The sequence below is a fragment of the Bufo bufo genome, chromosome 2 (genome assembly GCF_905171765.1).
Source record: "Bufo bufo chromosome 2, aBufBuf1.1, whole genome shotgun sequence".
Classification (NCBI taxonomy): domain Eukaryota; kingdom Metazoa; phylum Chordata; class Amphibia; order Anura; family Bufonidae; genus Bufo; species Bufo bufo.
In genome coordinates, this window is record NC_053390.1 from 786,082,075 (window position 1) to 786,103,960 (window position 21,886).

Below are 21,886 nucleotides of genomic sequence, written 5' to 3' on the forward strand. Positions count from 1 at the left end.
CAAAACTGCTGACAGATGCCCCATAAAAGGAGGATGCAAGTAGTTACTAAAACAGAGGGGAGAAATCCTCTTTAATACTCTTTTCATCCTAAATATTATAATAAAAAAAAGCTACATAATAACTGAGTGTAACAGTTAATCTATAAATACAGCACCCATTAAATATCAGGGGCATGGTACATTGCTCGATAACTAGTGCACTTTTATAAATTGATATATGTGGCCGTACAATCCCTGCACTTTGTCTAATTCACAGTTTTTCAAGGCTAAAAAGAGATGACAATCAGGAGACATCAGATTTCCAATAAAACAGAGATGAATTCAATCATGGAAGACTCAAGGCTTGCAAACATGCAAGCAGGCCTCAGCCGCGCTGTGCGATCCTTCATGTAGGAAACAAGGAAATCTCACCTTTGTAAATCAAAGAACATTCCAGGTTATCAAAAGCAAAATAAAAAATTAAAAGATACAAGGACTACATCCATCAACTCTGAAACAGAGATTATACCAAAACGTGTACCTGTGGCCTACATATAGCCTAAGCAATCCAGTCTGTGGGGGGTTAATTCCTGCAGCCTATCAGAGTGCTAGGAACTCGCCAGGAAAAGGTGCTCAGTGATGGCACTAGCAAAGTGGTCTACAACCCAGACTTTGGGAAACGGAACTCCCAACATGCTGGCAGACCACCGGCTGATCGGTATAGTCTCAGGAAGAGCGGTCTGGCCCACAATATGGCTGCCTTTAGTGAAAGTGTAGGTGACAGGAACAAACCTTAAAGGGGTTGTGTGAGAACGGAGGGGTTTTGGCAAACCTTCCCCCCCCATTTAGCTGGACCTGTAAAGGAAAGATTAGTTCCCCGCTTCCACGCACCACCTCCTCCAGGCCGGTGATGCTCCACTGGGCGACCCTCGATGTCAATGTATGGTTTGACATCACCTCAGCCAATCACTGGCCGTGTCCCCCTGTGTCACGTGACAGTAGGCCATGATGTAAGGGGAGCCAGTCACCACCGCAGCCAGAGATCGGCTGAGGCAATGTCCAACCAGATGATGCGGGTGTCCATTGCAGGAGAAGAAGCAGGGAAACCGGTAAGTAATGTTTCCTTTACAGGTCCGGCCAAACCCCCCCCCCCCCCCCCTCCTCCCCATTCTTTCACAACCTCTTTAAATGAAACTGGTCATTAGTAAATGCAATGGTTTAACGCTCAGCATCGATATGGATCGTGTAGAAATGGCAGACCGAAGGTGCATTCACATTTTGGTTATTAAGACAATGCCACGCAGCCATCTTCCTATGGTAGCTGCTATACTTCCAACAGGAATGTATGTATGTTAATGTATATGGTTTGCTATATGGAGCAAGAATTGGCCTATAGTTACAGAAGTGACTACTGAGCCCCAAATAGGAAAGGGCAGCTACCTACAGTCAGTGTGAACAGCTACTATGCTCAGGGATGCAACTTGTCCACCAATATACCGTGGTACTCCTAATGCAAAGCAGAATTTAGGATGAAAGCCCGCCATGTTTGATGGTAACGACATATGTCAGGGACTCCTATGTGTATGCAGTGAATACACCTTCAACTAAAAAAATAATAATAATATTTATCCATTAGAACAGGGAATGAAAAAAAAAAAAAAAAAGCTGCAGACAGATGGACGGGGGCGAAAGAAAAGTGGTCTAGGTAATTCATTCCATGTCTTTAAGGCAGCAGCAGTTCCTAGTGATATAAAAAGAACACAATGACGCTTGCAAATAGCCGTTATCAGCTATAATTAGTGAGCGAGAACAGAGTCGTCTCTGAATGCACTGAAATGTGAGCGGGCTGGCTAGGAAAGGGTTATTGGTAACACTGGAAGCAGCTCGGTGCACAGGGATGGGATGAATGCAGGGGCTGCCAGATAAAAAGGATCATGTTGCTTTAAGGGAAAGCTGTGGTGCGGGGTTTAGGTCATTCCCCCCCTTGGTAGTGAAAGCAGAAGCCTGATATTTACAAGAGACATGCTAGGGGAAGCCATCTTCAGGGGTGGTTGGAGTGCAGTAAGTAATATACAAGCTAAAATGAAATAAAAAAAAGTAAAAAAAAAAACAAAAAAACTGAAAAGTTAAAAAGGACTGACGTCTGGTGGAGGAACATCTAGTGAACAGCTTGGAGTGACCAGCTGCTGAACACACAGGTTAGCACCTTACATGGAAGGAGACATTTGCCTGGGTTAACCTTTTCACAGTCAAGCTACAACTAGCAGGTTCAGTGGGTTCTGGCATTCCTTTATGTAAAGAAAAAAAAAAAAACTATACGATGCGTACATTCTAGTGGTTACTGAACTGACTCTCAGAAACATGACAGTGTCCCCGCAGCTCTTTAGGACTCGCTCTTCTTTTTGTTCTTCTTCAGGAAGGAAGGAGTGCGGAATTTCTTCTTCTTTTTGGAGGGGGATTTTCCTGGAGACTCGTCGCTGCCCGCCTCTGCCTGCGCAGTATCTGCTGGCTGGGCAGCGTCTGCCTGCGCTGCGTCCTCCGCTGCGGGCGGAGGCTCAATGTTCTGAGGTTCGGGTTCTTTAGGTCCTTCAGGAGAGGCGGCGGTCTGTGTGTCGATCTGCGGGGGTTCCTCCGCGGGAGCCTTTTCTTCTTCATTTGGTTTTGCAGGCGCTGGGAAGCAGAGGGATTCGGATGGCTCGTCTGGAGTAAGGTCGGGGAGAGTCTGCTTAAAGGTGGCGGCGTCACTGTCATCTCTGTAAGTCTGCTCGTGCTGAGACTCTGGAGAAGGAGCAAAAAAACGTATACAGATCAGTAATGGCCGCCGCTTTCTAGATTCAGTATAGGATAGGCGAGAAGCTCTGGAATGCTATTACACACTTGTGCACATTTAATGACCCCGTCAATGATGACTTATTACCAGGGTAGTCATCATCAGGAGGAAACTACATGTTCTTCTTATAAACCGCGCACAAGAGGAAAAAGGAAGCCGTTTTATCTAAATTTGTCAGGAAGTGTGTAATACATTCACTATAAAAAAGGAAGAAGCCGACAACTCCCACCCGGTGTGTGTGTTAAAAGCCAGTTAAATGTTGTCAAATACAGAAAGAGAATCATTTGGACGGGTTTTAGGATTACTAATTTGATATTAGAGACTTGTTAGGAATGACTAATAATTGGACACATGATAGGACTGAATCATGGATGTTGGATTACGTTAGTTCCTTGTCCCCCCCTCAGTTAGGGAGAATATGGGGAGCATTAGAAATCATAGGAGACACTGGGGCGTACTGAGACAGCAGAATGGTTGGCCACTCACAAGTAGACTGATCAGACTGTGGCCAAATGAGCGCTCACATTGGGTTCTCGGTGTACCATGATCTAACGCACTCAGGAACTGATGCCTCCTCAACAGGGCTTCCAGTAACCACTGTGGCCCCCTTACACATATGTCTGACTATCCAGCTCAGTTCCCCTCAGGTGTGAAACAGAAAGCGCCTGAGGGGAACGGAGACAGAACTGATCCCTTAGTTTTCGGAGATTGTGTATATACATCTGGTGCATCAGCTGTGATGCTGGAAGGCAAATGGCGCCAGATAGGAAAAAACGCTGCATGCTCAGTTTTTCTGTCTGGCGCCATCAATGTCCAGACTCTGGATCTGTGCACCGACACGCAGCACACACATCAGTTGTGTCTGGCTCCCAACATAAGGGCTCATGCACATGAACGCTTGATGGTCGGGCCCGTGCTGCAGACCGCAAATTGCAGTCCACAATGCACGGGCACCAATCGTAGGGTCGCCGTATGCAGATGAATAGATTCTACAATGCGCACTGCAAAAAAGTAGTGCATGCACTACTTTTTTGCGGTGCGGCGGGACGGACATAAACCCCACAGAAGTGGGTTCCATGCCTCCGTTACGCACCACACCTTCCGGATTGCGGACCTATTCAAGTGAATGAGTCCGCATCAGTGATGCGGTGCAAAAACGTCCAGGGCCCGTATTTTGTGGACCCACTGTTTGCGGCCCGCAATACGGGCCCAGCCGGCATACGTTCGTGTGCATGAGCCCTAAAACAACTGAAGGTAGACTAAAGACAGCATCTGCGAAATGGCATGGCTATATGGTTCTTGGAGCGGTACGTCACGTTTCTAGGCACTTTGAAAGCATATTCACATAATGGGATGGGTCGCATATTCCAGCTCTGCCTATACAGTGAACCTCGTTAAAGCACTCTTCCACTTGAGTGGGCTGCTGGAAAGGGTTACTAGTAATTACTGAAGTCTGTAGGAGCCTAGTGTATAGAAATGGTATCAACGCAAGACTGCAGAGATGCTGACTCCACTGAAACGCAGCAAGTTCACTCATCTGGCTCCAATAAGAGCCCCCCCCCCCCCCCCCCCCCCCGTCCAACGCAGATGGATCGTACTGGAGGGCCATAAATAACCCATACTTATTGTATAATGAAACGGACAGATTACTTAATATGCACTCCGTACTATTTTCAAGTACAAGTGCTGTCACTGAATTGGAACAGGAAGGCTAGGGCTCCATGGAGACTTTTTCTAGCTACAGTACAAAAGAATACAAAGAGTTGTAGGACATCTTCTGGACAGCAGCTGTCTCCGTGTAGACCTATCCAACTGACCGGGCACCCGGACAGGAAAGGTTTTCACTCTCTGGATGCAAGCATGCTGCGGTTTTCTCTCTCCGGTATGAGAACGGAACGGAATGCATTTTGGAGCGCTCCGTTCTGTTCAGTTACACTTTGTCCCCATTGACAATGAATTGGGACAAAACTGAAGCGTTTGTTTTCTTGTATCGAGACCCGATGACGGATGTCAATACCGGAAACCATTAACGCTAGTGTGAAAGTAGCCTTATGCCTGTTTCCAGGAGTAAATGTTAGTAAACTTGCTGTCGCTGATGTCCTGGCCCCATCACACTCTCAAGAGGCAAGGACCATACTTTGTCCCATGGCTGTTTAAAAACGAGATTTTTGTATAACTTACCAGTAAAATCTCTTTCTCGCTCTTTCCTTGGGGGACACAGAAGACCTTGGGTATAGCTCATCTCCCTAGGAAGCGTGACACTAAGTTAGGACTGTTAAGCCCCTCCTCCACAGCTATACCCTCAGCCTGGAGAGAGAGACTGCCAGTTGCGTGTCCAAGTAGTGAGAAAAGGCAAAGTCCAAAAAATTGGAACCAACAAGCCAACTACCCTAAGGGTAAAACAAACTCGGAAACAGTCAGAGAAGAACAAAGAATGGGTGGGTGCTGTGTCCCCCAAGGAAAGAGCGAGAAAGAGATTTTACTGGTAAGTTATACAAAAATCTCGTTTTCTCGCCCAATTTCCTTGGGGGACACAGAAGACCTTGGGACGTTCAAAAGCAGTCCAAAGGGGGAGGGACCACAGCACCAAGGCGAAGCACCCGAAGGCATCAAAAAAACCCGCCGCCTGCAGACCAGGCGGCCCAAGGCAGCATACGCCGAAGCCCGAGTATGCACCCTGTAGAACTCGGTAAGGTGTGCAAGGAAGACCAGTGACCGCCTTGCACAAATGGATGGCCGAAGCCTAAAGCCTCCGGCCCAGGAAAAAAAAAAAACCCGACGGCCCTGGCCAAATGAATGGTGACACCAAAAGCAGGACCCTGCCCTTGGTGGGGCAACCACAACAAGAGCCACTCTGAGAAAGCGGAAGAAAGCCACCCTGGAGGCCGTCAACCCTTTGCTCGGACCTCCTGGAAACATAAGAGACCGAACGTCGACAAGAGTCGGAGATCTCCAAGTAAAAACTGCAAGGCCCAAACAACGTCCAAATCGGTGAAGTGTCCGTTCCCGGGGGGGGGGGGGGGAAGGGGAGGACGACTGCCTCAATGAAATGAAGGACAAATACCACCTTCAGAAGGAAGGAAGAGACGGAATGGAGAACAGTCCTGTCCTGGGGGAAGACAGAAGGCTCGGAACAAGAAGGGCCGCCACTCAGGCACCCGTCAGAGACACGATGGCTACAGAAACCCAACCGTACAGGACAGAAGGAGTAGAGAGAACTTCTGTAACGGCTCCAAGGAAAAATTGGAGCGCCAAGAGCCCAGTATGTAGTTCCCAGGACGGTACCGGAGGGCAGTACAAAGGAACCCAAGAGCCGCTCCATGGAAGAAGTTCCTGACAGGCCCAGAGGGACGGGGAACGCTGAAAGAGGAAGGACAGGAATGACACTTGATACTTCAAGCAACAGAGTCCCAGCCCCAGGTCCAGGCCGGACTGGAGAAAGACAGAACCATGGAGAAAGGCAGAGTGGGGGAACGCCCAGCTTCCCACAGAACCCCAGGTAAAGCCCTAAGTCCTACCACAGATCCTGGACGAAAACTCGGCTAGAAGCGAACACTAGCGAGCCCACTAGTCGCCTGGGCAAGCGGGTGAAAACCCAATGATCAGGCGCGGACCAGTAACAAGGGTAGAACAGTCGGTAGAACTGGTCCCGTCGGCCCCCGAGCAAGGTTGTCCCGTATTCCCCCAGAGTGGGGAAGCAGAAGGACAAACGGACAGGAACCGAAGGGTCCGCCCAGCAACCGCCAGGACAAGACAGGCTAAAGCCGAAGCCAATGTAGCCACCACAGGAAGACAGACTACAGTTCCGGTGTGGGAGATCAAAAGACAATCCTGACCAAATGGTAGTCCTCCCAAGTTACCGAGAAGGTGAATCCAAAGCCGAAACATTGCCTAGAATGGAAAAAAACGCAATCCAGAAAGCGGTAGACCCGGTAACTAGGCACACAGCTAGTACAGCCAGTGTGGACAAGGGAGACTGAAAAGGAACACCATAACCATCCAAATGAACAAACATGCTCTCCCCAGAGGGAAGGGCAGTGAAGGAACAGCCTCTGAAGCGTGGCCGGAACAGACGCCACATCGGAATGATCTGTACCGAGTGGGAGTCAAACAGAGCCGGCGAGAAAAGGCAGGCGAGACATAACACCCTCCAACCAAAAAAGGGGGAGTGGGCAACAGAGAGGCCATAGGACAGCTCAAAAGCAGAACACCGCTACACAGAGACGCCCGGTTCACCGCCACGCAGAAGGCGAATACCCTGAAGAACCCAAGGTGGAGGTCCCCCGGACCTGTATAAGCGAGCACCCAAGAGAAGTTGGGTGACCTTCCCAAGAAGAGCGGCCCGAACCTGGTAGCAGATCAGACTGAAGCACCGAGGGCGCCAATCCGGAAAGAATCATACCACACTGCACCAGAATGATCTCCTTAGAGAATAGTGCAAGGCTTGCGGCAATCATCGTATCCCAAGAGAAAAAGAATGTCGCAGGAGGAAGGAGGCTACGTACGAGTAGCCCCGTAAGCAGTGAGAAGGCCAACCCACCTACAGGACGAGAAGGCATACACGGCCCAAACAACGCACAAGAACGTCCGCTCACTGCAAAAATATAACACCGCGAAGAGGGCCAGCCACAGAGTGCCACAGTATCTATGGGAGTGCAAACTGAAAGGAGTTATGCACAAGACTAATATGGAATGCGATGGAACGCAAACTGACCGCCCCGAAAGGGAGGAAATGTACCTGGCAAACTGCAGTGGGCAAGAATGCAAAGGCCTGCCCCAAAAAGGGGGAGATGCCCAAGGCCGTACCTACGTCAGAGAAGTAGGGCATACCATACTTCGCCCAGAAAGGCGCCATGCACATGGCCACACAGTATCCAGCGGAAACGCAGGAGGTCCACCTAGGGAAAAGGGGGACATGCATAGGGCTATCCTAGCATTAAGTGAGTGTGCAACAATTCACCCAACACCGAAATTTCGTGAGAGTGTAACTACTCCGCCAATGAAGGGGAACATGTGCAAGTCCAGTACAGCACATACAAGGACAGCCTTGAATCTTGTGAGCGTGCAAAATTCCACCCATGGAATGAGGGGTGGTCACGCACAAGGCCAGCACCGTATCCAAGGGGAGCGCAAGCGTTCCACCCATGTTAGAGGCCATGCTCAAGGCCAGCAACGTATCTGGTGAGCGTAGTATGCCGCCCAGAAAAGGAAGGGGGGGGGGGGGGGGGGAATCATGCACAAGGCCAGCATCGCATTCAGGGAGAATGCGAGCAGTCGGTGAGAATGTGTGTATGCCACCTGAAGGAGGCATGCCCATGGCCGGCAGCGAATCCAGTGAGAGTGCGTACACCGCCCACGGAAGGGGGGTCATGATGTGGCCGACGGTGGATCCAGAGAGAGTGCATGTATAGGGGTCATGCACATGGCCAACAATGTACAGGCGAGAGAACAACCACCGACCGAGGGAGTGTATGTATGCCGCCACCCGGGAAGGAGGCATGCCCAAGGCCGGTAGTGAATCCAATGAGAGTACATCATATCGCCTATGGAAGGTGGTCATGCACATGGCTGACAGTGAATCCAGTGAGAGTGCCGAATGCCGTCCACAGAAGGGAGTCATGCCTATGGCAGGCAGCGAATCCAGAGAGAGTGCAGCGTTCCGCCTAAGGAAGGGGGTCGTGCACATGGCCAGCACCGTATCCGGTGAAAGTGCAGTATTCCGCCTAAAAAAGGGGGGTCACGCACATGATCGGCAACGAATCCAGTGAGAGTGTAGCGTTCCGCCTATGGAAGGGGGGCACGCACATGGCCGGCAGCTAATCCAGTGAGAGTGCAGAGTTCCGCCTAAGGAAGGGGGTCGTGCACATGGCCAGCACCGTATCCGGTGAAAGTGCAGTATTCCGCCTAAAAAAGGGGGTCATGCACATGATCGGCAACGAATCCAGTGAGAGTGTAGCGTTCCGCCTATGGAAGGGGGGCACGCACATGGCCAGCAGCGAATCCAGTGAGAGTGCCGTGTTCCACCTATGTAAGGGGGTCGTGCACATGGCCAGCATTGTATCCGGAGAAACTGCAGTAGGCCGCCAAAGAAAGGGGGATCATGCACAAGGCCAACCCGCACTTAGGGAGAGTGCAGTATCCCGCCCAGGAGGGGGGTCCTGCACATGGCAGGCACCATAACTGGAGAGGGTGACGAATGTTGCCTACAGAAAAAGGCATGCACCTTGACCAGCGCCGTAGCGCGGAGAGGGCAAAAAAAAAAAACCCCAGAAGGGGAAAAAAGAACCTGGCAGCGCCGCAGCCGGGGAGCGCGACACCATGCCGCCTATGGAAGGGGGGCATGTATACAGGCAGCACTCTGAGATGAGGCTGCAGCGTCCTGCGCAGCCCACAAGTCATATATATAATAAATATTTTCTTTTTTTTTTTTTTTTAACACACAGCCTCACTGAGGCAGATGCCACCTACAGGGCACAGATCCACCCATACAGGCCCATCCTCTGTGGGCGGGGGAACCTCCAGGCGGGAAAAATTCGCGCCTGGAGAAGTTCCAGCCCCCTCCAACAGAGGCCTGAATTTTTGCGGCCTAGTAGGCCGTGAAGCTGGGGCCTAAATTTTTAGCGGCGCCCGGCGAACCGGGGCCGCACAGTATTTAAAGTAGCGGCCGGGCCTACGGAGCGGCACATACCGGCCGCGGGTGCCCACCCCGCGGGCCGGAAGAGCCGGGTCCTAAATTTTTAGCGGCGCCCGGCTGACCGGGGCCGCACAGTATTTAAAGTACCAGCCGGGCCTACGGAGCGGCACATACCGGCCGCGGGTGCCCACCCCGCGAGCCGGGGACCCGGATAGAGCGGGATCGTCTTGAAGTGGAACACAAGACTTCGGCGCCCGGCCGACCGGAAGGTTCCGACGGTCGGCCGGGGCTGTTGAAGCGCTCCTTTGCAGGCCGCGGTGCCCACCCAGGTGTCCGGAAGTCAGGACCCTGCACCCGGCAGCCATTTTACCCCTGGAGCGGGAGCCTAGAACAGCGCTCCATATGATTTCACCCCTGCCGGCAGCTACAACCACCTTTCCCCTGGACCGGTGCCCGTGAGAGCAGGGAGGGTCAGTGGCAGCAAGGCGCGGGCCCTCTGGCCCTGAAGTAGTGGCCGGTAAGAGGGAGGGGGACCCCGAGACCGGGTCTGTGAGGGTGGGACGCCTGCATGACCCCTCCGTCAGGGGCAGCTAGGTGCGGACCTCCGCAGCTCCCTAGGCATTCCTCTTGTAGGAACAAGGGTGCCAATGTCCTGGAGGCCAGGAGAGAGGGAGCAGATGTCGCCCTGCGGCAGCCCAGGGCCAGCCTAGGTCTAGCAGGGACAGAAGGGTCCATAGGCCCAGGTAAGGGTCAGGCACGCAGGAGACCGAGGGGGGGAGACGTAGGGCTGGAGAAGCCAATCTCTCACCATAGCCGTCTTCACCCTCGGTCCGTTCCAGCAGGGTCGCCCCTTCAGCTACTGGCACCGAAGTGGCAGGACGCCGGGGGAGGGACTTGGCGTGCGGGCGACCCTTGCGCTGGCGGGATGCAGGGGAGCTGGGCTGCCCTGGTCCACCTTGCCTTCTGTGGGGGAGGCAGCAGTGCGGGTGACCGGCACTGGCGCAGCTCAACCCCGGGAGAACAGAGAGGACTAGTGCGTCTCTGTTATCCCTGATGATCTGGAACAAAAAGAAAATAAAACAAAGTAAAAATCTAAAATTGAAACAAGGAGAAACCAGCCCTGCAGAGCAGGGAGTGTCTTGCCTCCTTGGACACTAAGCAAAAAACTGGCAGTCTCTCTCTCCAGGCTGAGGGTATAGCTGTGGAGGAGGGGCTTAACAGTCTTCACTTAGTGTCACGCCTCCTAGGGAGCAGAGCTATACCCAAGGTCTTCTGTGTCCCCCAAGGAAATTGGGCGAGAAAAGTGGTCTTGTTTTATAGCACAGGCAAGAAGAGCCCAGGGGTGGACGTGGCCGGTGCTAGGAAACATCAATAAAAAAAAAAAGGGGCAGGATTTGGTCACGGCAACCATGACTTCAGCCAATCCGATGCCAGCCTGGACTTCAGGAGCGGTGAATAAAGAGGATTCTCACTGCTCTCGGAAGACATAACACCATCAGGGACAACATGAGCCAACTGTTAAAAGTGCTCCAGGTAGTTTGGAGGCCAATTTTGGGCTGAGAAGTTCCCTTTAAGCTAATGAATAACGGTGGCTGACATGGCTTTAGAAGTGAGAGCACCCAAACCGGTCAATTACTGTATGTATAGTCCTAAGGCTAGGTTACTGCTTTAAAATTCCAGTATTCTTCTCTGGCCTAGGAACTTAATACCGGAATCGCCAGATCTGACATTAGCATTATGGTATGAGAGCAGATGTAGGATCCTGCTAGCCTATGGCGTTCACCCAATGGTTCTTTTAAATGGGATGTGTTATCAAAAAAATGTCCTATTGATTAAGTCATGTTTTTATGTTAAACACATTTTTTTCCCATAATCCTGCAGTTTTCACACTGGGCACTAGGCCTAACAGATCATGATTTTCAGTAGCCATCTCATTTATCACCACAGGAAGAATTACAATGACAAGCAACACCTCAAAAATTCTAAAAAAAAAATCTGTTTAGCATAAAAACAATAGGTAATTTTCTGATAACACATTCCCTTTAAGAGCGACCGAAACCAAGAACATTCCATCGAGACTGGCACATCATGCGCCTTGGAGGCTAAACAAATAACACATACCCACTAACAAAAGAATTTGGTCCTCAAAGTAATTCCAGTCACTACATGGTCAATAAAGCAGGTTCGTCTCTCTACCCAATCCTTCTAATGCTGCAGTGGTCCCCCGCGGGTCTCCGATTACATCGCTGAGGCCAGTGATTCGGCAGGTCATCTTTCCTGTTCTGTTGTGGTCGTCAATATAAATTTGCATGACCACGAGTGCAGTTGTTACTATACTGGGTGGGATGGAACGGTTGCTGTAAAAGCAGAGTCACGGCCTACAAAACTACGGCAGGTCACACTAATAAAGGGACTGTGGTGCACGTCCCTCTACTGAGGCGAGGGCGGTGCTGCATGCCCCCAATAATTCCCTATGGGTCTATATACCTGTCACTGCCGCACACAAACTACTCCCCCTGTCGAGAACTCTTCTCTAAGGCTGGATTCAGATGAGCAAAGTTAAACTCATCCATGTTCTGGGAGACACGGATGAGTATAAAAGGGGTTGTCCAGGCTTTTTCCCATTAATGATCTATCCTCAGGATAGGTTATCAATATCAGAGCGGCAGGGGTCCGATACCTGCCAATCAGCTGTATGGGAAGACTGTGCGCATGTGCAGTCTCCCTTCTCTCTTCCTGGCCCACAGACATACAGCGGCAAGCAGGAAGAGAGAAGGCACGAGCCATCTCCTCAAACAGCTGATCGGCGAGGGTCCCCCGCTGATATGATATTGATGACCTATCCCGAGGATAGGTCATCAATAGAAAAAGCCTGGACAACGTCTTTAAAAACAGACCACATACGGATGGCGGCCCCATTTTTGCACAAACCCATTCACTTGAGTGAATGAGTCTGGCGGAAAAATCGGAGCCGGATGCTGCGATTTTCTGCGCGGGGCCAATGGTGCCTGGAGAAAATCGCTTGTGTGTACTGACCCACAAGTCAGTGCTCAGTCCGATTCTAAACTCCAATGGCACCCAGGCGGGAAAATTATTTGTCTGAATGAGCCCAAAAAGGTTGACTGGCTAACCTCTAACACCATAAACTAGATCAGGACTTTGCCCTTATTCACATCTAAATCCTTGGTTTCTTTGCAGGTAGTTAATTAAAAAATTAAAACAGAGATGCGATAGAATGAAGCAAAGCACACAAGGATCTGAGAAAGAAGTCAAGGAGAAAGGGAATAGGGTTGAAAGAATGAGATGATACTTACTATGGTAACAGGTATTCTTTAGCATATCCATCTCCTGTTTGTTTGGCAGCCACAAGAAAAAAAAAAAAAAGCACAAGTGGAAAAAAAAGTCTAATGCATTCATTGAAGATGTTTTATAGTCAAATGAATAGCTGGCAACAATCTTGAGATGATATAGGCGGGAAGTGCAGAGGTGAACGCAGCGTACTCACAGACGAATGACCTCAACATGAAGGGGGCAGGGGGGCACACACAACAGTGCGGACAGAAGGGCAGCCCGAGAGGATGAAGCTCTTCAATGTCTACATATATGGCACTTCTCTTAGGACATAGGACTTATGACTTGGACATACTCCCATGCAGTATATTTTTTCCACTTTGGATTTCTTTCGGGATAAGTCTGGCTAGAGAGCCTACGGGTAATATCAGATGTGTAAATTGGGAGGATTTCCCAGCATATACACCCATCGCAGTGGCAAAAAGTAAAGTGTGAAATTAGCCTTAATTACCAGTATATGCAATAAAACACTACAAAAAGGAACCTAGATTTACAAGGTAACCAACAGAAATTAACTTGAAGGGGTATTCCAATTTACAGACCTTTTTACAAATGGCCACTTACTTTTTCACCGCTTGGTTCCACAGTTCAGATGCTCACATCAGGACTGTACACATCTGGCTGGAGTCACGTGAGCCGTTGCAGCCAAGTCTTAGCAGTGATGTGTCCGCAAGCGGCAATTCACTGCTGAGGCCAGCGATTGGCCACAGCAACGTGCGTGACCCCTTGCACATGTGTAGGCCTGGAACTGGGAGCATCTGTGCTGGAACTGAGCAGGCGAGTGGATTTCTCGGTTTGGGAACAGCAACATATTAAGAAGTTCCTTAAAGCTGGAATACCCCTTTAAGGCTGGGTTCACACGGGCGTTGCGGGAAAATGTGCGGGTAAGTAGCGGGAACACCCGCGATTTTTCTGCGCGAGTGCAAAACATTGTAATGCGTTTTGCACTCGCGTGAGAAAAATCGTGCATGTTTGGTACCCAAACCCGAACTTCTTCACAGAAGTTCAGGCTTGGGATCGGTGTTGTGTAGATTGTATTATTTCCCCTTATAACATAGTTATAAGGGAAAATAATAGCATTCTGAATACAGAATGCATAGTAAACTAGCACTGGAGGGGTTAAAATAAATAAATAAATTTAACTCTCCTTAGTCCACTTGATCGCGGCCCGGCATCTCCTTCTGTCTCCTTTGCTGAACAGGACCTGTGGTGAGCATTAATTACAGGTAAAGGACCTTTGGTGACGTCACTCCGGTCATCACATGATCCATCACATGATCTTTTACCATGGTGATGAATCATGTGATGACCGGAGTGACGTCACCAAAGGTCCTTTACCTGTAATGAATGCTCACCACAGGTCCTGTTCAGCAAAGGAGACAGAAGGAGATGCCGGGCTATGCGATCAAGTGGACTAAGGAGAGTTAAAAAATTTTTTAAAAAATTTAACCCCTCCAGCGCTGTGTTTTACTATGCATTCTGTATTCAGAATGCTATTATTTTCCCTTATAACTATGTTATAAGGGAAAATAATAATGATCGGGTCTCCATCCCGATCGTCTCCTAGCAACCGTGCGTGAAAATCGCACCGCATCCGCACTTGCTTGCGGATGCTTGCGATTTTCACGCAGCCCCATTCACTTCTATGGGGCCTGTGTTGCGTGAAAAACGCAGAATATAGAGCATGCTGCGATTTTCACGCAACGCACAAGTGATGCGTGAAAATCACCGCTCATGTGAACAGCCCCAGAGAAATGAATGGGTCGGTATTCAGTGCGGGTGCAATGCGTTCACCTCACGCATCGCATCTGCGCAGAAATACTCGCCCGTGTGAAAGGGGCCTAATAGCCAGGACACTGACAACAGTCGTTTACAGCCATTAACTCTGGAACAACCTGATGGGGCAGAATCTCACGGGGTTGGGGCAAGTGTGGGCAGAAGGAGAGGTTACAGTGCAGCTACCTATGAAATTATTCTCCAATGTATCATTATATTTGGATTCCCAGAAAGATGATTTTTTTTTTTTTTAATTGACATATGACTGATGCACTAGAAGCCGTGTAGGTTACAAGCTTTAGGTTCTCATGGATTCTGCAGCCCTATGTAATGTAGGAAGAGCAGATGCACCTGGCACTGACACTTCCGGAGGATGTGTCTTTACCCAAAATTACAGATTTACACACATTACAGATTAGAACGACATTGTGCATTCTCCTGAATGCCAGACATAAAAAAACGGAACTTTGACAAATACACATTTGATAACAGAACATTTTTACTACTTCGTATTCTGCTTCCCTAATATTAATAGCAGCGGCGGTCTGGGTAACGCGGCATGGTGACCGATCATATACTAGGAGCTGCGGCAGACATACCTTCCTCTTGCTTAATAGGAGTGCTAGGGGGTGTGCGGGTTTGAGAATGTTCAGGGGGGATATCCTTCTGTTCTGTCAATTCTTCTGGGGGTCCTAAGGACATAAGAATATTTATTATGGAAGATATAGATTATATATATATATATATATATATATATATATATATATATATATATATATATATATATATATATATATAATCTCTATTTGTAAAATAAAATAAAAAATCTGCACATCATTGACTGACAACTTCCAGACACCAAAAATCTCCAGGAACTTTTTTTTTTTTTTTTTTAAAGCAAATTTCATTACTAAGACTATCATGAAAGTACAAAACATGTAAAAGTGGTTTAGTGCTCGGTGCTTAATTATTACAGGCCCAGTGCCGGTACCTCCTCGGCAGTTCCACCCCTCTGACACTTCTTGGGCTACGTCCACATCTGTGGTTGTAATTCCCGTATTCTCTTCTGGCATAGGAACAGAATACTGGAATTAATGTGCCCAGCATACGCTGGATCCCATTTACTATAATGGGGTCGGCTGGGTTTCCACCATAAATACAGTATTTTCCAGAAGAAAGACAGTATTCATTATAGTGAATAGTATCTGGCGGTGTCTGGCATATGTTATATATTGGATACGGCAATTCCAGTATTCTGTTCCCATGCCAGAACAGAATTAGAAAATTACAACCGCAGATGTGGATGTAGCCAAACCTGTGCTCCAGGCTCGTTCAGCTTCTTCTTGGGGACATTGTGTGGATCCAAATCATCTTCTAAATCAAAATGTGCATAAAATTATGCCTAATGGCAAGGATTCAAACCAACTTGGAAATGAAGGATGATTTGGATCCACCTAACAGCCCAATGCCTAGGAAGGGTAGTCCCGAAATGAAGTACAGGCCTCGGATCTGTATCTTCTTGTAGACAATTGTGTCATTTTGTAAAAGTTTTTGTCTTCCCAGGATTTGAGCACTTACAGAAACGGTCAAACATGTACTAATTTTAGTAAAAAGGGAAAACTTTCCAACATACATACTGACATTCACAGTAGTGACCAGTTTTTTGTTTTCACGTGGAATTTTTTGGTGTCTAGAAGAATATAACAAGATTGAACAACATGACAAATTACTTAATTAACCATCACCAAGATTAGAAGAAGAAAAAAAAAAAAAAAAGTATGGCTGAGCCAGAATCGACCTTGTGTGGGACACTTTGTGATTAATATTGTAGATCACCAAGGAAAAAAATCAGTTCACTTTTATTGAAGGTGATTTAGTAAAGATTTTGGAAACTGCTGTTAACGTCACCGAGAGATTCCCCACACCAGATTCCCCAGAGCTCCTGGTGGATATACCTGCAGAACCAGGCACAAGAATCGGGCTGATGTTGAGAGCTCGGATGACAGCCGTGTGAAACTCTATGTGGGGAGACTCCGTTTCGTTTGTCTTTCCTATAGAACCATCCATGTCCTCCTCTAACTTTGGAGTAGACACCTCAATCACTGGTAAACGGTCACATTTTTTGATCACATTTGTCACTTCTTCGGATACATCTGTTGGCAGAACCTTGGCCTGACCCGATGGATCCTGAACTTTGACCAACTCTACTTGAGCATCATGTGCAGAACTTCTACCGGGACTTTTCAGGTCGGTACACAGCGATTGATCCTCCATGACTCCACTACTTGGGATGGAGGCAGCTAGGATTTATATAAATAGGGTAAACGCTATTGACACACCAATTACACAATATCATCAAAACTATTTACTGTAATCTGAGCAGTAATGAACAAGGAATATTTCTCTGGAGAGAACACTTCACCAAGCCCATTACTAGGGCAGAAGAGCAGAGAATTTTTAACATTTTAAAAGTCGATAGGATTACAGCAATAATATTATATATATATATATACACACACACACACACATCTAAAGAAATATTAGGAACACCTGTTCTATTTCTCATTAATGCAATTATCTAGTCAACCAATCACATGGCAGTTGCTTCAATGCATTTAGGGGGGTGGTCCTGGTCAAGACAATCTCCTGAACTCCAAACTGAATGTCAGAAAGGGAAAGAAAGGTGATTTAAGCAATTTTGAGCGTGGCATGGTTGTTGGTGCCAGACGGGCCGGTCTGAGTATTTCACAATCTGCTCAGTTACTGGGATTTTCACGCACAACCATTTCTAGGGTTTACAAAGAATGGTGTGAAAAGGGAAAAACATCCAGTATGCGGCCGTCCTGTGGGCGAATATGCCTTGTGGATGCTAGAGGTCAGAGGAGAATGGGCCGACTGATTCAAGCTGATAGAAGAGCAACGTTGACTGAAATAACCACTCGTTACAACCGAGGTATGCAGCAAAGCATTTGTGAAGCCACAACACGCACAACCTCGAGGCGGATGGGCTACAACAGCAGAAGACCCCACCGGGTACCACTCATCTCCACTACAAATAGGAAAGAGAGGCTACAATTTGCACGAGCTCACCAAAATTAGACTGTTGAAAACTGGAAAAATGTTGCCTGGTCTGATGAGTCTCGATTTCTGTTGAGACATTCAAATGGTAGAGTCCGAATTTGGCGTAAACAGAATGAGAACATGTATCCATCCTCTGATGGCTACTTCCAGCAGGATAATGCACCATGTCACAAAGCTCGAATCATATCAAATTGGTTTCTTGAACATGACAATGAGTTCACTGTACTAAAATGGCCCCCACAGTCACCAGATCTCAACCCAATAGAGCATCTTTGGGATGTGGTGGAACGGGAGCTTCGTGCCCTGGATGTGCATCCCTCAAATCTCCATCAACTGCAAGATGCTATCCTATCAATATGGGCCAACATTTCTAAAGAATGCTATCAGCACCTTGTGGAATCAATGCCACGTAGAATTAAGGGAGTTCTGAAGGCAAAAGGGGGTCCAACACCGTATTAGTATGGGGGCACTAATAATTCTTTAGGTGAGACACATACATACACATATGACACACTCCAAAGACAGACATACTGATGGGAACCTTAGATTGTGAGCCCCATTGAGGACAGTTGGATGCTAATGTCTGTAAAGCACTGCAGAATATAGTGGCGCTATATAAGTGCATAAAATAAATAGACATCTAGAGGGGCCAGCACAGGCCTCACCATAAATTAGGTGCATCTTCAGGCAGTCCATGCACCTAGATTGAAATCCACTTCAGCTCGTAACTGTCATTTTTACAAAATAAATACATAAAAAAAGGGCAAGGACGGCATAGAAATGCCTCGTGTCTAAATGCAGGAGCAATGGAGTTTAAGTAAATAGCCCCCATTATTGTCATTTTTCCATCAAAAAAGTCATGGGGGCTTTTTTTGTGGGAGGGGTTGCAAGTTTTTTTTTGGCTAAACTTTTGACACCATACATGATGTTTTAGGCTACTTTCACACCAGCATTTTTTGCTGAATCAGCAAAAATGCTTCCATCATAATAATACAACCATCTGCATCCGTTATGAACGGATCCGGTTGTGTTATCTGTAACATAGCCAAAACGGATCCGTCATGAACACCACTGAAAGTCAGAGAAAACGGATCTGTCCCCATTCACTTACATTGTGTGTCAGGACGGATCCATCTTGCTCTGCACCACATCGCGGACAGAAAAGCTACTTGCAGCGTCATTCTGTCCGCGATGGGGACGCAACCAAAGGGAAGGGAATGCATTCTGGTGCAGCCAGTTTCATTCAGTTCAGTTTTGTCCCCATTGACAATGAATGGGGACAAAACGGAAGCGTTTCCCCCCCCCCTATTGAGATCCTATGACGGATCTCAATAGCGGAAAGAGAAAGCGCAGATGTGAAAGTAGCCTTAAGTAAAGTGCTATCTTTTTTTCTATGGCGATATAATTTTTTTTGTTTTCTTATTTGTTTGGGAGACATTTTCGGTTCTATTAAATGTTAAAGTGCTTCTCCTCACTTCTAGAAACAGAAATCCTTTGGTGGCTTATATAATGATCTGGAATACTAAGTATTTATCAGTGTTAAGTCCGTTTTTCACGGATCCGTTGTTCCGTATCCGAGTTTTTTTAGTTTTTTTTCTCCGATTTAGGTCCTCTTCCTTTCCGTTATTCCACAAAACATATCCGTATGGTTTTCGCATGCGATCCGTTTTTTGCGGATCGGAAACAGTAACTTATTAATCACCAAACACATGAGCAATATGGGCTGAGCATAGCATTTCTACAGTATGGATCCGCGAAATACGGATGTGTTCTGTGTACGTTCCATATTTTCTGCGGAATCATTGACTTGAAGAATCAGACCGTGATTTGCAGACAATAATAGGACAAGCACTACTTCTTAGCGGAATGGAAATACGGAAACGGAATGCACACGGAGTACCTTCCGTTGTTTTTGTGGACCCATTGAAGTGAATGATTCCGCATACGGTCCGCCAAAAAAAAAAAAAAAAAAAAAAAAAAAAAAAAAAAGGAATGGAAGCAGAATGAAAGTACGTTTGTGTGCATGAGCCCTTACAGGCAGATACTGATGGCAGAACGGGGGCCTTTAACCACCGTTGCAGGGCACAGATGAGCTGGCAGAGACAACTCTGGTTCTAGCCGCTGCAGCGATATAATGGCTGTGTATCAGAGCTCCTGTGCCATTCACTGGATGCATCATTGCCTTCTATGTAGACAAGAACACCCCAATGTCTTTGATGCACTGAGATAACAGAATATTGCATGTAATTGCTTAAATATTATGCACAATATCTGAAGTTTTGTTCTCATTCGTCCCACTGATGAATCAAAAGAAGCCTGCGCTACAAAAAAAAGTATTAACCCCCCCCCAGTATAGGAAATGCCTGTACGTGTACTTTGTTTCCTTTACACAGCACACGTCATTTTATCTTGTACAATGCCGCCACATTTATGTGCATCATTCAGAAACAAACCTTCAGCATCTTTCTGCTTGCGCTCCACTTCCTGCCGATACTCTTCCAGCTCTCGGTCCGTCAGTTTGTTGAAGGGATTTGGCCCGGCTGTGCTGATTATGACCCTTGGCTGGTACTCTTTCTCAATAATTGCTTTTGAAGCTGTAATCAGCTCTCCCTGGAAAAGTTTTAAAGGAGAGTAACGTGTTTAAAATCACTGCATACAAATTAGGCGATAGAAATAATAATCAGCGTAACCGTCAATCAATATATAATTTAAAACAGAACTGCATGTAAAGCCTGTGTGTCCAGGATGCTGCTGCCGTCACTAGCTCTCATGTACCAGCACAGCTTCATTCCTGGACTGATTTCTCTTTCTACATATCATGAGAGAGATCTGCTCTCTCATATACTGACCGTCACTGAAGCTGCGGAGTGCGCGATTCCTTTCTCCCTGCTGTTGTGAATGCTCTCCTCTTCCCCAAACTGATAGACTACTGTATGCGATTAAATCCCCTGCAAACTGCCATTATTGTGCTTTCCTCCCAATCTATACTGTGATGCAATACAAGCCATGTGATCTACCCCTCAATGAGTTCCCCACACTCTGATCAGTTGTGTACAACCTCCTGCCCCTCGCTGCTGAAAGCATCAAAGGCACATGAACATATTTATTTCACTGTGTCTGTTCCGTTTTCTTTTTTGCGGCCACCATGCAGAATCATTCACTTTAATGAGGCAGCAAAAATAAGGAAATGACTCTGTGGCATTCTGTGTCCATTGCAGTTCTGCAAAAAAAACAAAAACAACACAAAACAGAACATGTCCTATTCTTGTCCGCATTACAGACAATGATAGGACTGTTCTATTAGGGGCCGGCTGTTCCGTTCCTCAAAATGTGGAATGCAGACGGCTGGTATCCGTGTTTTGCGGATCCGCAATTTGCAGACCACAAAACATCCAACGGTCATGTGCATGAACCCTTACACTGAGAGAAGGGAGGGCTACAGCAGAGAGCACTTACAGAGCCAGAAGCAGCTTGATGCCAGATCTATGTCAAAAGCAGCAGTACTATTAACTAGGTGAAGGAGTTACACACACTCTACACCAGCAAAATACTAGGCCAGTTCTGTGCAGATTGCCTAAAGGAATATTCCAGTGGTTATGTTATCCCCTATCCACGGGATAGGAGATAACTATTAGATCAGTGGGGTTCTACTGCCTGGACCCACAATGATCATGAGAATGGGGGCCCCCCCATACTCCTCAGAGCCCCCTGAAATGAAAAGAGCGGCTGGCCTAACTTGTAACAACTGGAATACCCCTTTAATTTTGCATTTAAGAAGCAAATGACCAATGGAAAAGACAAATAATAATATTGGTGCAATGGTATCCAAAGCCCTATCAGAGCCATCATCCTTGTATGCGTCTAGCAAATCTACCACATATAATCAAATTTCTCTTGGGCTTGCAATCCACCAGTAATTGTAAGCCATGCAATTAATTAGTTTAACCCTTTACGTGTACCCTAACATGTATAAGCTGCACATATAGTATGTTTGGCCCAGGACATTTAGTATCCTTCTGACTGTTCCACAATGGGTGAAAAGGAAAAGAAAACAGTAAAAAAGAAGGCAATGCGTTAAAAGGAGTTGTCTAGGTTCTAGATATTTATGAGCCATCCTAAGGCTATATATTGATGGGGTCTGATACCAGGCACCCCGCCGATCAGCTGTGAATGGGAGCCAAACTGCTGTAACCCGGCATATGATTCAGATGAAGATGGTTCATCACTATCTAGAA

General features: G+C 47.4%; 1 protein-coding gene across 8 annotated transcripts in view; it reads right to left on the bottom strand.

The window, feature by feature from the left end:
• Positions 1 to 900: 900 nt before the first annotated feature.
• Positions 901 to 21,886, bottom strand: part of ADD1 (adducin 1) — a 96,116-nt gene continuing 75,130 nt past the window's right edge. For 3 of the 8 annotated variants that reach the window (XM_040419189.1, XM_040419187.1, XM_040419190.1), the window contains 4 exons: positions 20,105 to 20,261; positions 16,526 to 16,870; positions 15,170 to 15,262; positions 901 to 2,757 (listed from right to left, as the gene is read on the bottom strand). In XM_040419189.1, the coding sequence (XP_040275123.1) occupies positions 2,363 to 2,757; positions 15,170 to 15,262; positions 16,526 to 16,870; positions 20,105 to 20,261 (990 nt within the window). In that variant the 3' untranslated portion in view covers positions 901 to 2,362. Of the gene's footprint in view, positions 2,758 to 12,756; positions 12,792 to 15,169; positions 15,263 to 16,525; positions 16,871 to 20,104; positions 20,262 to 21,886 lie in introns of those variants that run through there. The other 5 variants (XM_040419195.1, XM_040419193.1, XM_040419192.1 and 2 more) reach the window with 4 other exon arrangements.